The sequence below is a fragment of the Podarcis tiliguerta genome, assembly GCF_965153285.1.
Source record: "Podarcis tiliguerta genome assembly, chromosome: 8".
NCBI classification, from domain to species: domain Eukaryota; kingdom Metazoa; phylum Chordata; class Lepidosauria; order Squamata; family Lacertidae; genus Podarcis; species Podarcis tiliguerta.
The window spans coordinates 49,246,800-49,263,041 of NC_139541.1; the positions used below are offsets into that span (position 1 = coordinate 49,246,800).

The 16,242-nt window shown below is 41.8% G+C and overlaps 1 protein-coding gene across 4 annotated transcripts in view; it reads right to left on the reverse strand.

Moving 5' to 3' along the window:
* The window catches only part of CBFB (core-binding factor subunit beta), a 43,133-nt gene extending 27,479 nt beyond the window's left edge, over window positions 1–15,654 (reverse strand). For all 4 annotated transcript variants that reach the window (XM_083452733.1, XM_083452735.1, XM_083452732.1 and 1 more), the window contains exons 1-4: window positions 15,463–15,654; window positions 11,098–15,333; window positions 7,524–7,610; window positions 1,822–1,938 (exon numbers count right to left, since the gene is read on the reverse strand). In XM_083452733.1, the coding sequence (XP_083308859.1) occupies window positions 1,822–1,938; window positions 7,524–7,610; window positions 11,098–11,175 (282 nt within the window). In that variant the 5' untranslated portion in view covers window positions 11,176–15,333; window positions 15,463–15,654. The remainder of the gene's footprint in view (window positions 1–1,821; window positions 1,939–7,523; window positions 7,611–11,097; window positions 15,334–15,462) is intronic.
* Window positions 15,655–16,242: the final 588 nt, after the last annotated feature.

The window sequence follows — 16,242 nt, forward strand, 5'->3', positions numbered from 1 at the left end:
ATCGAGTGTTGTAAATCTATTCAGCTATCGATATAGAACTTGTATTGCCTCTTGACATAGGAAGAATGAATGAAATAGATGTACAATGGCATTCAACGAGGGCGATTGATGTTTGTAGAGTGTATTTTCTGTGCACTCCTTGCATTTCTAAAAAATTCTTTCAAAAAAGATAGTAAAAAATTACTTAATGCCATCCAGCATTAAGTATATCTTTTTATTTGTGGCCATGCCTATTCATGGCTGGCTTTAGTAATTGAAAATGATTCCTGGATTCAGTTATCTTTTATTTGCTATCTCTAATCTACAACAGCAGACCAGCAACATACAGCATAAGAAAGACTTAACAAAGCCTGGAAAAGAAGGAAGTTTTTCAAAGATTTTAATAAAAACAGTTGAATAGTTTTCTTCATATTTGAACCATTCTATGTTCCCGTCTCTTTTCTTTTCCTGTTCTTCTGAAGGCAGCAGCCATTGTGCATTAAGCCACACCCCTGTTGGCAATCATTTTGTGACTAGTGTCCTTGGCACTTCCTCAAAATTCCAAATGTGCCCCAGACCCAAAAAGGTTGGCAACCACTGTTGTACAGTAACTAATGGAAAATATATTCAAACACATCTACCTTTTAAATTTAGTTTTCCTACCCCAAAATACTAAAATGCATGGTGCAATGTTGTTGTTTTTCCTTGTGACGTAGACTAGGATGAGAAGAACTTGCCCAAGGATATCTAAACAACTCCATGTTGTGTAGATTTTATCTAGAATAATGTGACCATACCAAACTCTTCAATATGCCAGTATGTCACCATTGCAGACAAAACCGAACACACAATATCTATTTTTAGAGTTATAAAAATGCACACAAAACTTCAACTTTCAATTGTCTGCTTATCTGTCTGAGATGCATAAGTTTTACTGTGCTCTTTGAAGGGCTGATTCATACATTTTTCTTCACATACAGGTATACAAAAAACTAAAGATGTGAAGGCCTGGGAAACCCCGCTGCAAAAAAAATAAAAAATAAAAATCCAGTTTCTTTCTGGACTTTTACATCTCTAGGAAAAAGGGTACAGACCAAGGATACATTAATTAATTTATTTTTGAATGCTAACATATTCCAAAAATGTCTTACACATGATGGTGTGGTTTTTTGTACACAGACCTTTCTACATTTGCGTTAGGAAAATGCCATATGTTAGGTGGCCTTAGAGTATCAATTAAAAATTGTGAAACACATTTGAATACTATTATAAAGCATGAAAACCACAGTGGTACCTCAGGTTACATACGCTTCAGGTTACATACGCTTCAGGTTACAGACTCCATTACCCCAGAAATATTACCTTGGATTAAGAACTTTGCTTCAGGATGAGAACAGAAATCGTGCTCCAGTGGCACGGTGGCAGCAGGAGGCCCCATTAGCTAAAGTGGTGCTTCAGCTTAAGAACAGTTTCAGGTTAAGAATGGACCTCCAGAACGAATTAAGTATCTAACCTGAGGTACCACTGTATTAGAAAGCAGTAGCAATATTTTATTCTATTCTTTGTGCTAAATGTTCTCTCCTTCCCGAGATCCTGGGCATACTGCAAAATCCATTTAGGAGCCACTAAGCTGTTGCCACATTTACACAACATGTATGGTAATAGTATCATATACTTTTTGCATGATTTTAAAGAAACAATAGGCAACTGGCCACCATAAAAATAAAGAAATATCAATGTGTATTATTACAAGTTCATTTTATATCATAAACCTCTAGCTCACATTTTAAAGCCACTGTGATATATACCTGTATAACCACAATCTATACTTTTTGTCCTTACCTTGCCTCCCTCTCTTTCAAAGTCAACGTACTCTCGGGTTGGTGTCTGCCGTTGCTCCCCTTGCCAGCTGGCCGGAAAAAACTGGAGAGACAGATTGGTTCCTGTGGCCACAAAAGCCTTTTAAAAAAATCAATACAAACAGGATCAGGGAGCAAGACATTACATAAATTATGCAGGCAGAAATTTATTTTTACATCAGTTTATGTCTTTAGAGCTGAGCAGCACTAAGAATGCTCAAAGTAAAAAACATGCACTCATCATTTTTCTTAAATATTAAGTTACAAACATCTGATTTCATTTTGACAACATTTGCCATTGGCTGTCTCAGATATAAGATACAACACATAATCAATACTTTACTTTCTGAAAATTCTATACTGGTTTACAGTGCAAGTCTGACTAAGTGGTTTGAATGTTTTAAGGGGTGCTTATATTTTAAGTGCAACTTATAAATAAAAAGCCTTAACTCTGCACAGTTGTATAATGAGGGAAACACAATGTGAAGCAAAGGTTTGTGAATTCTCATTTGAAAAGAAAATGTATCTCAAGCTGTCTCCATCACCAGCAACAAATGAACACACACAAGATTAATGTACACTATACAAACTCACTAGAGGAAGTACAGCAGTAGGATGGGAAATGAACATAGATACTGAAAGTAACATTTTGATTCAAACGTTGCAGCTGCAGATAAGCAGCCAAGAGCATTTCTTAAAGTTTTGTTAGAAGCCAGTCTTTATAGGCAGCCGCTGTCTTTTTTTAAAATAAAAAACCCGACTGTTTTGAATAACACAACTAAATCAATTCCTGATTTTGAGTGTACTTCTCACTGATTTTTGTAAAAATACACATTCACTATTTTGGTTTTTAAAAGAGATTAATATTTTGTTCCATCATCATCTACTTTCCTAATGTGGTGACCCGATAAAAGAACCCCCCAATGCTTAAAGAACTGACTGCTATAATAATTCAAAGTTCACATTTAAGTATCAGCCATTCTTTAATTATTTCAGCATTCATTAAATACTGAACGCCTTTCAAATTTATGGCTATGGATCCCAGACAATAAAGACTGTTATAGAAAGGTAGTCAAAAATCTGCAATTCTTTCTAAGATTCAGCTATAGTTAACAGGGCTAGAAAATAGAAATGTCATTAATGATAAAACTTTCAGGTTATGTCCCAAGTTAATAAACTGACAGCCACCAGAAATATTCTATCACACACCAAGTCAATAATGCCTCATTATATGGTCACAACAAAGAGGGAATAGGTGAAATAGCTACTATACCATCAAATCAAGACCTACATATCAGGCATCTAATTTCAAAAAAGTTTCAAAATCCATTTTAGGAAGCTCATTAAGAGCACAGAGTAGAACTCTTTAGAAGCATTCTAATATACATTAAAATCTCTGCCAGGATAGCTGGGCACAGATTTCAATGCTAAAAGGTCACACTCCTGATCTCCAGTTTGTTAAACACAACCCCTCTAATAGCAAATTCAAATAATTGAATCTCTGCACCAGGGGACATAAAAGATGCTGAGGTGGGTGTGTTAGGTAGTCTGTGTGAATCCATCAGTTAATTCAATGACTGAGGGTGATTGAGCCATGCAGTATTTAAGGGGTGTGTGAGAGAGAAACAAAAGGAGCTCTGGCCTATTCGAGCCCGTGTATCCTAAAGGTGACCATTAGAGTTGAGGGAAATGCATGCCATGTTGTTTTAAAAAGCATCCTTCTCCATGCATAATATTTACCCCCAAACCTATGCCAATAAAGCACTTGGGCTCTGGGCTGGCAATAAGCTCTGAATGCCTTATTACTATATAGGTACTGTGGAGGAAAGGTAAGAAAAAAAGGAGGGGCTCTGCAAACTCTCAACATCACATGGCTCCTCTTTGCTGGAGCCTTGAACCGAAGCATTCTTGTTTAGGACTGAGGATATACTGCAACATTTTGATGCAGGTCCGCACTTGTAAGATTAAATATTTGAATTTGGTGTTTCAACACAAGGATATGTAGTATCATTACATTCAAGTACAGAAAATGACACACTTACTGTAACTTCAATCAGGTTCATAAGCTATTTATTATTTAGATTAAATATTGAGCCATGCCTCAGAATCGGAACACACCCAAGAATCTACATAGATTGCCAAATGAGGCACATGTGTTACAAGCTTGGAGCCTGCAAGGATTCTCAAGGTTCTTAAGACATGGACAAATGTGGCATGAAAGTATTTAATAGTGTATATACCCTTTGATACAATTATCTTACATATACAAATGAGCTGCATTGTAAATATACTGGTATTTTGAATGCCAAGAATGTCACATTAGAATCACTATGAATGAGATATTGAATAAATTGCTAATAAGTAACATTTTGTCAAATATTGTCTGGATGTTTATCCCTAAAACAACAAAATTGTAATTAAAATATTAGTCTAAGACTGTCAGTCAAATAGCATCTACCCATAAAGGTAAAGGGACCCCTGACCATTAGGTCCAGTCGTGACCGACTCTGGGGTTGCGGCACTCATCTCGCTTTATTGGCCGAGGGAGCCGGCGTACAGCTTCCGGGTCATGTGGCCAGCATGACTAAGCCGCTTCTGGCGAACCAGAGGAGCGCACGGAAACGCCGTTTACCTTCCCACTGGAGCGGTACCTATTTATCTACTTGCACTTTGATGTGCTTTCGAACTGCTAGGTTGGCAGGAACATCTACCCATACAATCTTATTAAAAAACTAGTTGCTGCCTTAGGTTTCTGTGGAAGCTTCGAATACACGTATCATGCATAAGCTTGACTGATGGGAATGGCAGAATTTGCTCAAGAGTAGGTCACAGTTGTTATTATATAATAGTGATGGTGACCACTCCTAATTAATGCAACACTCTTTGGTCCATCAACTATCATCTTTAGTACTTCCACAAAACAACGCTCAGGGCCTAGTCATAGCTTTTTATGTAATCATTTGGAGGTCATTGAACTGAATATTGTTTGATATATTGTGTTTTTACTGAGATTATTATACTCACATTTAACTTATTTAACTTGTGTTGCCCACACTGAGACCTTTGGATTAAATACGGTATATGAATACACTTTTAAATAAATATGGCTATCATGAGAACCAATGAGCAATTGTACTAGGTATTATGAATATTGTTAGAGCAGATTATAAAACTAATCTACTGTATAAGTTTACATTAGCTATCACATGAAGAATTTTATGTGGCTTTGGGGATATGTTATAAAAATAAGTGAGTTTCATTTTGATGTAATGCAGCCTTCTGCAACCTGGTACCCTCCAGATTTTTTTCAACTACATCACCCTTCACCCCGACTACGGCCGATAATGACTGGGGTTGACTTGAGTTGTAGTTCAAAATATTTGGATGGTACCAGGTTATAGAAGGCTGCTTCACATGAACTTTAAGGATATCATAAAATATAAAGCTTCCTGCTTATGGTGAGAGGTAATTTTAATGTACAGCAAACCTAGGAACGTTAACTATTTGCTTTTGCAGAGTCTGATATATTTTTTTTAAATGGAACTCTATGCAAAATTTAACATGCTTGACCAACAATGTGGTATTCAAGAGCAAAATATGTTTGTTTTTTGCTGGTTATTATGTTATCTATTTTTTGTGTTTTTATATTGTAATCCACCCTGTGGTTATTGGATGAAAGGTGTTTAGAAATTTAATTAATTAATTGTTAAGTCTGAATGAGTGTCAAGCATTTTCTACTTGTTAGTTTTCACCATTAAAATAATATAACGGCTATATTTGGACATCACAATAAACCAGATGTTACTATAACAATGGTTTATTGTGACAGGAACATGTGTACATAAGCCTCTGGTTTGCCCAATTCTCTTCCAATGCAGTCATAAGGAGATCAGCTTTTACTTTCATTTTTTGGTTATACACAGTTTATCATCTCATCCAAAACCCTAAACTAAGATTTGGTATGAAGTTGGTTTGGTTCTAACAAACTATAGTTAAGACTAATCACAGTTTGTTGAGTGTTGACAAAATGGTGACTTGCAGTTAATCAAAATGGAAATGAACGCTTCCTCCTTGCAACTACACCAGAGGCACTAAGAGGAGGGGAAGTGCATGATCTTTCCTAGGCTCATCCCCATCACAATAAGCAATGGTTTATTGCAACATCCAAACACATCCAATGTGAAATCTAAAAAGACAGGCAACATGTTCAGGACAAAAATCAGAGGATTCAGATCAATGCAATTTCTCTATAAGGCAACTATCTACTTTTTTGTTACAACAGATGGGGTTCATAAGAACCAGCTGCAATGGGAATGTTTCTGTCAAATTGAAAAGAAAAATCATACTGCTGTTTGAACAGTAGCACTGCACAAGCTAGAATAATTGTGACCATTTATGAACTTAAAATCATAGGTCCACAGCAGCAGACCCAGCAGCCACAACTCCTAAAGGGTATGCTGTCTTATTATGAAGAACAAGTACAACACATGTGCTTATTGCCTATGATGCCTCAGTCTTCAAACATGGAACTTTCTCTACCAATTTCATAAAAACAATGCACTTGAAGACAATGGTGGATACAAAAATGTCATATTTTAAGTGCCATAATTCAAGAAAATGAACATTGCACAAAATCAGCCAGTAGTGGGTAGTGAGCACACAGATCTCATTGAAGAAATAAGTAGAAACTAAAAAGGGGGGGAAGGGGGGAGAAAAAAGAAAGTAGTAAAGTAAAACTAAGTTCTAGGCAGTTTTAATACATCAAAATTCCACAGTGCAATGATATAAGCAAGCAACCTACCCCCTTGTATAACACAGTTTTAAAACATGAAGAATTAGCTTTTACTACAACCAAGCTCACAAAAGGAATATTTTTAGCTGTAAAACCTAATACAAAATACAACTAAATTGGTAAATATGATTGTTGCTGTTTTCCACCACTAAAAAGCTTTTTGTATTTAGCTGCATGCTAAATACTGATAGACAAGAGTTTCTCTCTTAACAGCTCTTAGTATTCATGCACAGTAGTACTTAAATGTTCCTGCTGAGATAGCCATTAATGAGTGTATATAAATGTATATGAAACCTTTAAGCACACAGAATATTCTATTTCTATGTACTTTTTACACTAATTCCTACTTTATTAAAATTAGATTGTAAGTCTGCAGGTACAGAATTCTTTTTTTCAAAATTTATTGTACAGCACCTAGTAATTTGAGTCTTTTTATATCTAAAAACAATAGATAAACCTGCAATTTAAAGAAATAAGGAAGTCTAGTCAATTTTATTTTCACCTTGAGCAGTAAGAATCACTCTCAAACAGCCAGGATGAAAGTCTTTCTGAAATGGAATGACCAACGGTCTTGAAAGTGCCATGGACAATGACCATATGTGAACAAATAACATTTTACAGTCTAGATCTAGGCTTTAGCCATCTAGTCTGTACTTTCCAAATTCCCATACATTTGTGAAGACAGCAGAAAATAGGGGTTTTTCCCTTCTGTAAGTCCTAGCAGCTCAGACCACTTATTTCATTCTGGCTTGCTAGCATAAGAAAATTGGATCTAAACAGCTTATGCTTTTTTAAGGTGAGACTAGCCGTGACTCCAAGATGACCAGAGCAGCGGAGTGGAAGACACATAAGTAAACTTCACCAATGTATAGGATCCATGCATATATACTTACTATCTCAGACCGTCCATCTCGGCACGCATTCTGAAACCTGGCCTGTCTTTCTTCATGTGGTCTGTCCCTGAAGCCAGTGTATTTAATCTGCAATAAGCACAAGCCAAATCAAAACCTGAATCCTGCCTTCTCTACAATACCAGGAAAGAGATAAGGGCAAGCCTACACAGATACAAATTGAATACAATATTCTACTTCCAGAGAGGCTGAGAAGAGGGTGCTCTCCTCCCCAAGAAATACTTCTGTACACAATTCATCTTCAGACATTATTTTGAAAGCCACACTATGATCCCCAGCTTTGTATTTGCCCACCTTTGAATAAAAGTGCTAAGAGCAAAATATTCATAGACAATGAAATGGAAAAGGACAAGCAAGGAAATGTTATTGGGGAGAGAGATGTCAACATTGTTCATGCAGCAGGCAAAGAATGAAACAAAGTCTCTTCTAAAAATTCAGTACTTTGGATAGGATGTATTGACCATTAAACATGTAAGTTCAACATCTCCACAGAAAGGACAGAAGGCACAAAGAGGACAGCTGACTCGACAACACCACAAACATGTGTGTAAAGAATGCCCATGGTGGAGAGGCACTAAATATTTCACAATTAGTTTGCATCTAAAAAGGAAAGAAAAACAAAACTGCAGTGGTGCACTTCCAAGCACTTTAACAAGATTACAGTAATTAGTAGCGCTGCACTCAGATCCTGCAACTTCTGTGTGAACTGCATATTATATATAAGAAAACAATGCAAATGTGGATGTATACAGTGGTACCTCGGGTTAAGAACTTATGTATAAAGAATTATCATGATGCATAGATGCAGCAGCAAATGGAAAGCAAGACAAAGGAGAATGCACAATCCAGCACAGAATTTACCATTCAGTTTTGAGGCAGAAGGAAGGAAAAGAGAAAATACAGCAGCAGAAATTAAAGGGTTTGTATGTGTGAACTACTCCAGCCTAGAAATTGGAAGCTGAACTTCTAGTTTTAATGGCATTAGTAGCATCTGATGCAATAAATGCCAGATACGGACACTATGAGCACATAATGAGAATGGGGAAATAAAGAGCTGCCACATGTGCTCCAAATTCAGGAAGTCCCTCCACCGCTGAATATGGAACATGTTCACAAGATCCCATGCTAATGAGTATTGTATAAGTCAACACAGGAGTTCGCTCCAGTTTTCTCCTTTAAAATGTTAAAACAATACCCCTCTCAAATGAAAAAAGTCAGTATCCCCAACTAATTAGCACTGAGCATATTTGCCATAGGAAATTAAAAAGTCTCAAATATGTGAGCTACCCAATGTCCACCACAACCATCCTATGCAAGGTTATTAATCTTTAGCCAAAATTAAGCAGTCTGGAATAACTACTGTTTTGCCAGGTTCTACATGCATGTACCCACACCCATCAACACAAGGATTATAATTTCATATTTTACCTAACATAAGCATACATTGTAAGGGGCATAAAAGTACTATTTAACCACATATTTGTATGAAAAGGTGATTAGGGACATAAAAATGCATATGATCCTCCCCCCCCCAATATTTTCCTTGGACAAAAGAGTACAAAAGAGATAGCATCCTATGGCAGCTGCACAATCATATGAATTGTTAAACTCCTCCATGCCGATACCCCTGCACTCAAAACCAGGGCAACTTAACAGCATGGATTTCCTTTTCTTCTTTCACTACATGCTTTGGACAACAAATGTTCAACATCGCCTATGTGAAATAAGTTGTAACTACATTGTCACTATCTGATAACATACACCAGTCTGTCCAAAGAACAACTTCCCATTCTTTTTCAGCACATACTTATGTGTGGCTGGTAACCCATATTAGCAACAGAATTTAAGTCATTATTATCACCTAATCAATTACGAAGAACAAGCAGGGTATATAATACACTACACGTTGTTAAGCGGGTGGCAGGAGAATAGAGGTCACTTTTTCCTTTTTCCTTTTGGTGTGGAGCAGAGGATAAGAAGGGCCAGTCTGGGTGCCCCAGTGATGTTAGGAAGAGCAGAGACACACACACAATAACCCCAATAAGGACTTTTAGTATCTTTATTTGGTAGTAATCCCCATTCTGATGTATTGGCTGTATAGGAGGTCTCTGCCTTAACAGATATAGTACTGCATTTCTCTGCCTTCTGCTTACTTGGAAGTAAGCGCTCCCTTTCCCATGCAACCTGAACAGGGTTCAATAACCACACACCACCCTGAAGCATGTGATCCTAGACCTTTCTAGGGTTGGGGCAGCATTCCTGCTACATACTCATTGGAAAACCCTAGTTGCTGTTGTCGGTTGCTCCAAAGTACTAGGGATAGATAGGTTTTTCTCAGTGTTGGCTCTATCTTTGGAACTGCCTCCAAAAGGCGATACTGAAAAGGTGTTGCTACTACTATAAAAAAATCCAATAATAATTCAGTCAAGTCTGTGTTTGGTTCAATAGTACTGTTACTTGGTGGTGGGAGGCTGATGTTGCTTCTTTACCAAAGTAAAGTTGCTTTCATGTACTGTATTTTCTTCTTTTCCCCCTCCTCCTCCCTTTCAATTCCTTTTCCTTTTGGATTGCTTCTTTTAGATTATAAGCCTGAGGGCTTATAATCACTGACATTTGTAAACTGCTCTGGGAGTACAGTATCTCCTGCCACTGAAAAGTGAGGTTTTTTATTTACTTAAAAAACTGAATTAATTAAATGTAATTAACGTGTGTATTAAGTCTTGTAAATCACCTTGTGATGGCAGCGTATCCTGAAAACTGGGCTTTTAAAAAAGAAAAAAGAAACACATTTTAAACGACACAATAATAATGCGTTGGGCTGCCCGGGGAGTGGCTTCTCTCCCCAAGGGTGCTTCCAAACGGGTGCTTATTGTGGGAACAACGCTCACGCACGCAGGTTTTTCACAGCATCCACACGACGCCGTTGGCATCAAAATGTCACCTCTCTCCTCTTTCACCGGGCTGTAACTTCTCTTTAAAAAAGGAGTGGGTGGGTGGGTGCTTCTAGAGAGGGGTAACCATTGCAAAACGGGTCACTCAAGTTATCAAAGAGGGGACCTTGGCAACAAGTTTTCTTCTTCGATTGATCAGATACCACTCCTTTGAAGGATAAATCTGGATTAAGTAGGCACCAACGTGTGCAAGCCACGAGGAGCCCCCATCATCCCATAACTAACACCAAGTTTTGGGTTTGGGTTTTTTGTTTGTTTGTTTTAAAATCCTGCCTAAGATATTAAACTCCCACCCACCGACCCACCCCGCGCCCCTCTCTGAGAGCAACTCCACAGCAGGACAGCAGAGCGCTGCCATCGCCGGCGCGAAGTTTCCTCCTTCCTCTTCGCCGCCGCCTTCCCTCCCCCCCCCCTCCTTCTCCGGCGGAGAAGCAGCGGCGCCTGCCCGTCTCCTTCCTCCCGCTCCCTGCTCTCTCCCCTGCCGGCGGACTCCGCCAGAGGCCGGCTGCCCGCTGGGCACGGAGTCGCCCTCCGTCTCTCTCTCTCCCTCTCGGTCTCCCTGCTTCACTTCCGCCCCGCGCTCTCTCCCTCCCTCCCTCCCTCACCTCGCACTCTCGGCTCAGCTTCCTGAAGAACTCCTCGTTCTCGAACTTGCTGCGCTGGTCCGGGACGACCCGCGGCATCGTGTGGCCGAGCAGGAAGCGGCGGCTGAGGCGGCGAGCGAGCGAGCGGTCTTGGGCAGGAGCGGCGGCGGCGGCAGTAGCAGCGAGAGCCGCCGCCGCGACTGACTGAGCTGAACCGTCGGCTTTTCCCTCAGCGGCGCTCGAGCCCCACCTCCGCCTTTCTTCGTTCACCTCAGGCGAAGCCGGCTTTTGTCGCCGTCGCTGAGGGGAGGAGGAGGAGGGCGCGGTGGCGGCGGCGCTTCAACGAAGCCCAACTGCTTTTGTATATATACATATATATCTTGTGAGGGTTCCCCCCCTCCCCTCCTCTCTCTCTTTCCCCTCCTCAAGCCGCCGCTTCCGTCTTTATTTCCCTCCCTCACACAACCCAGAAAGGGGTGGGTGGTGGGTGGGAGAGAGAAGAGAGACTCGACGCGGGCGGGCGGCAAACGGTCGCGTCTCGCCCCGCTGAGGCGTCTCTGGAGCCACTGAGGGAGAAGGAGCGGCGTCTCTCTCCCTCCCTCCCTCCGCCCGGTTTCTCCTCGCAGCGCGCGCGCGAGTCAGAGAGAGAGAGCAACTTCCCTCTCGCCCCTCCCCTCCCGGAGTACTCCGGCCAAACACCCTCAACCATTCACAACTAACTGCTCCTAAGGCGAAGGAGCGCGCGGCGTGGGATTTTCCCCCCCTCTTCCAGACGGGGCTGGCCGAGCGCGCATGCGCCTCCTCCTCTTCCTGGGGTTTAGATGAGGGCGCGAGGGTCCCATCACTAGTACACGCGCGTATTGGTGCTCGTGTCGGAGAAAGTAGGGCTGGGGGGGGGGGCAGAAGTCCAGCACTCATTCAGGAGAGGGGAGGAGGAGGAGGGCTCCCTGCCCTAAATGCACCGTGGATCTGGCGCGCTACATCGCGCCGCTGTTACAATTTGTTGCTGTTATATTGTGAGATTATTGGTGTTCCTGCTCCTTCGCTGGGAGGTTTTTAAGCAGAGGTTGAATAGCCATCGGGCAGGGGTTTTTGTTTAGCTGTGATTGCGGCATGGCAGGGGGATGGACTGGATGACCCCTGGGGTGCCCTACCAAACCTACAATGACATGATTCTATGTTAATACTTTGTTTCTTATACCCCGCTTATACTACTATCCGACTAGTTTTATTATTGTTAATAAATGGCTAAGTAGAAATCATGGAAGGTACTCCAAAGGTCATCTAGTCGAACCCCATGCCGATGTAGGTGAGGCATATTTGGCATCCGAGGCTGCAATCCTAATCCCACTTAACTGGGAGCAAGCCCCATTGAGTAGAGATGGTGAAACGAGATGTAGACCACCATCCCAAATTACCAAGTTGCGCCACTGTGTGCCGTCCTTCACTGAGACGGATGCCTTTTACTTCTTAGGAAGCAAGTTTGGGATGGGTCTTCTGCAGCCCTAACAGCCCCGCTAATTCCTCAGCAACTTCAACACACGCAAATAAATTGCGCGCGCCCTCGGCCCGATCCGATTAGTATTTGGTCAGAAGTCAGTTCCGCTGATTTCAGTGGAGCTTTTTCTTCGCCTGACGTTTGCAGCCAGAAGCATCTGGATCCGTCGCAAGCCACACTGGAGCGTGATCTTCGAATATGCAAGACGGGGGGGAAACCCCCGTTGAGATCAATAAGTTTAGACGTGGGTGTAGCCAGGATTTATGTTAGGGGGTGGAACCGAGCTATCTGCCACGCGGTTGGTCACTTAGTTAAGTATTTTTATTTATTTACTTGATGGGTGGCAGCTTCCGTCCCCTGCACACACCTCCCTGGCTAAGCCCATGGGGTTAGACACGACCTAAGTCTGCATACTTAGTTTAGGGAGTGTGTTCCACACATCGCATTGGGAAGTTGTATTGCACAAACGCCTTCTAAGCTGCGTTAGACCAGAAACCAGCCGTTTGGGAGTTATAAGCGGTATATAAATACAGAAGGCGATAAAGAAGTAACTAATAAGGACGGGCTGATTTCGTAGTAAACGTAGGATCGGGTTGCCCAATTGCAGTTCCAGCGCGCATCAGCTGCGAAGAAAGAAGCTACATCGAAATCACTGGGTTTTACTTCTGAGTAAACATGCATGAGGTCGGACTAGAAGGTGTGTGTTGACCGGGGAAGAGACTCTTAAGTTGTTGCTGGTTGCAGATAAAGGAGAAAAGGAAGAGGGTGGAGTTGAGTCATTTCAGCCTCCCCCCCCCCCACTCGCCGCCGCACAAACTCACACATAAAGCTCTCACACACAGTCGCCTTGTCTCGCTGGTTTCCGGCTTCCTGCCTGCAACGGGCAGAAGGCAGTAGCAAAGCAGCAGCTTTGAGTCCTGGGAGCTGCTGTTAGGCAGAGGTCCAGACGGCTCAGCCGAGACGCCTTGCCTGCATCCATGATAATGCTACCTGCCCTTGTTACCCGGAGGGCAGCAGGAAAACAAAACATTGTATGCAGTGGAGGAAAAATAAAGTCACAAAATCGCAGTACAGTATTCTCTTCAGTAGCACAGATCAAGTCTCCCAAGTCAGGAGTGCAGCTGTCAAACTCAGCACATCATTCTAACCAACCAGCCAAGGGCCTCCTGGAAACTTGCATGTGCAGGACAAAGGTGTAAAAAAGTCATCCTGTCTTTGGCCCATAGCGCTTCTGAATAAGGAAGCTCTATTCTTTTATCAAGGTTGGCGAATGGGCATACTCACCCTGAGAAGGAATTGTGTTTCCCCTGCAGCATAATGTTATCAAGTGCTGAAGAAATGTGCTCCTTTAGCATCAGAGATGTTTTAATTTTTTCAAAAATTGTTTTTAAATGCTTTTAGTACTTGTTTTAACTGTTTGTATTGATAATTTTAATACTTTTTGTAAATTGCTTATAGGTTTTGTTACAATCAAGCCGTATATACATTTTACTAAAGAAATAAAATTATGTGTTATATTTGGAGAAATTAAGCCTAAAATGCTGAGTTTTCATGAGAACTTGCTTTTTAAAAATTTACTTTACATGGAAACGTGTATTATGCAATGCAATTCTCCAGCCAAGTAATAAAAAAAATGCATATACTAAGGTAAAGTGTGCACAAGCATGCATGTATTAGAGAAAATGACATACAAAAAAATGCATTATACGCTGGAAAATGACTTCTGAAAAAGTATACTGGCAACTGCATACAAACAGGTGTGTGTCAGGATAAATTTGCGCTAAAATGGTGACAAATTTTCATGAGCACTTAAAAAACAACCCTGCAAACTGATGTGAAAATGTAGAGAACTGAACTTAAGATGGGAAAAATTAGAATCTGAGAGAAACGAAACCTGGCAGATCTGCCCATCTCTAATGGTGAGTCGGCCCCAGGGAATTTCTCTGATAGTGATCTTCCTTGGGCAGAGTTGCTGCTTGCATCTGACTCAGCAGGCCTTGTTCCTCTGACTGATGACAGGGGTCAGGATGTGTTTCCTCTCCAGGGCAACTGGCAGCTGGAGCAGAGTGTGGCAGGGAACTCCCTGCAGCTGCCCCTCTCCTGGTTGATGGATGGAGCCAGCCTGCTCTTCCCCATGTCATGATGTTCTCCCTAAGAAGTGGGGGCATTCTGATTTGCCACCAGGGACATTATAGGAGGTTGCAGCAAGCAATTGTCATCCCACATTTCTGATGCATAAGAACATAAGAAGAGCCTGCTTGACCAGCCCAATGGCCCATCCTGTTCTCACAGTGGCCAGCTAGATGCCTGAGGGGAACCAGGAAGTAGGACCCAAGCACAAGAGCACTCTGCCCTCCTGTGATTCCCAGTGACTGGTATTCAGAGGAATAACACCTCTGACAGTGGTGGAGGAACATTGCCATCATGGCTAGGAGCCATTGAGAGCCTTGTCCTCCATGAATTTGTTGAATCCTCTTTTAAAGCCATCTAAGTTGGTGGCCACCACAACCTCTTATGGGAAGGAGTTCCATAGTATAACTGCGCTGCCTAGGACTTTGCTTGTAGGGGGGGAAATTGGATGTGTCAGGGGGAGCAGATTTGTCACACAAGAACAACAAATCAAATTTCAGTGGCTCCTCCCAGGCCTTGGAACTCCCTTCCAAGAGAGGCTAGACTGGCTCCCAGATGGGCTCCCTCCTTGTCTTTCCATCGGCAGGTAAAGCCTATTTTATTCCAGCAGGCTGCTGAGAATTGACTGCCTATAAGGGAAGGGCCACATGACCCGGAAGCTGTACGCTGCCTCCCTCTGCCAATAAAGCGAGATGAGCGCCGCAACCCCAGAGTCGGTCACGACTGGATCTAATGGTCAGGGGTCCCTTTACCTTTACCTTTAAGGAAAGGGCTCTTTATGTTGTGCTGTACTGTTTTTTAATACTGTATTTTAATAGATATGTTCTTTTCACATTGTTTAATCCCTTTTTAGCCATAACTTTTTATATGTTTTTAGCTATGTGTGTTTTACTTGTATCTGTTTCCACTTTTGTGAGCCACCTTGAGTCCAGGTTCTGGGGAAAGGGCAGGATAACAATAATGACGAAGATAATAAAACAATAATAAAAATAACAACTTTAATCGCATAACCTGAATTTGCATGTTCATGATTGAATCGCTCTCTAAGAGAATGGCAGTGTGGAAGCTCCATTTATTACTTTTTCTTTCAAAAAAAGAAAATTAGGCTGAAAACCCAACTCCACTTACCTGGGAGAAATCTCCATTGAGTTCAATAGGACATATTTCTGGGTAGACATGGTTAGAACTGCAGCCCAAATCTAGAAGGTTTAGATGAACCAGACAGAAGAGTGAATGAGTTGGGGAAGGATGGCCTAATCCAAGCTTCTGAGGGAATGTGCATAAAAACTCATACCCTTCAACCTTGCAACGCAAGGAATGGGGATACAACTTGCACATTTGGCAAAAATACTTGTGTGAAACAAGTAAATGGAGGGGACGCGGGTGGCGCTGTGGGTTAAAGCCTCAGCGCCTAGGGCTTGCCGATCGAAAGGTCAGCAGTTCGAATCCCCGCAGCGGGGTGCGCTCCCGTTGTTTGGTCCCAGCGCCTGCCAACCTAGCAGTTCGAAAGCACTCTCGGGTGCAAGTAGATAAATAGG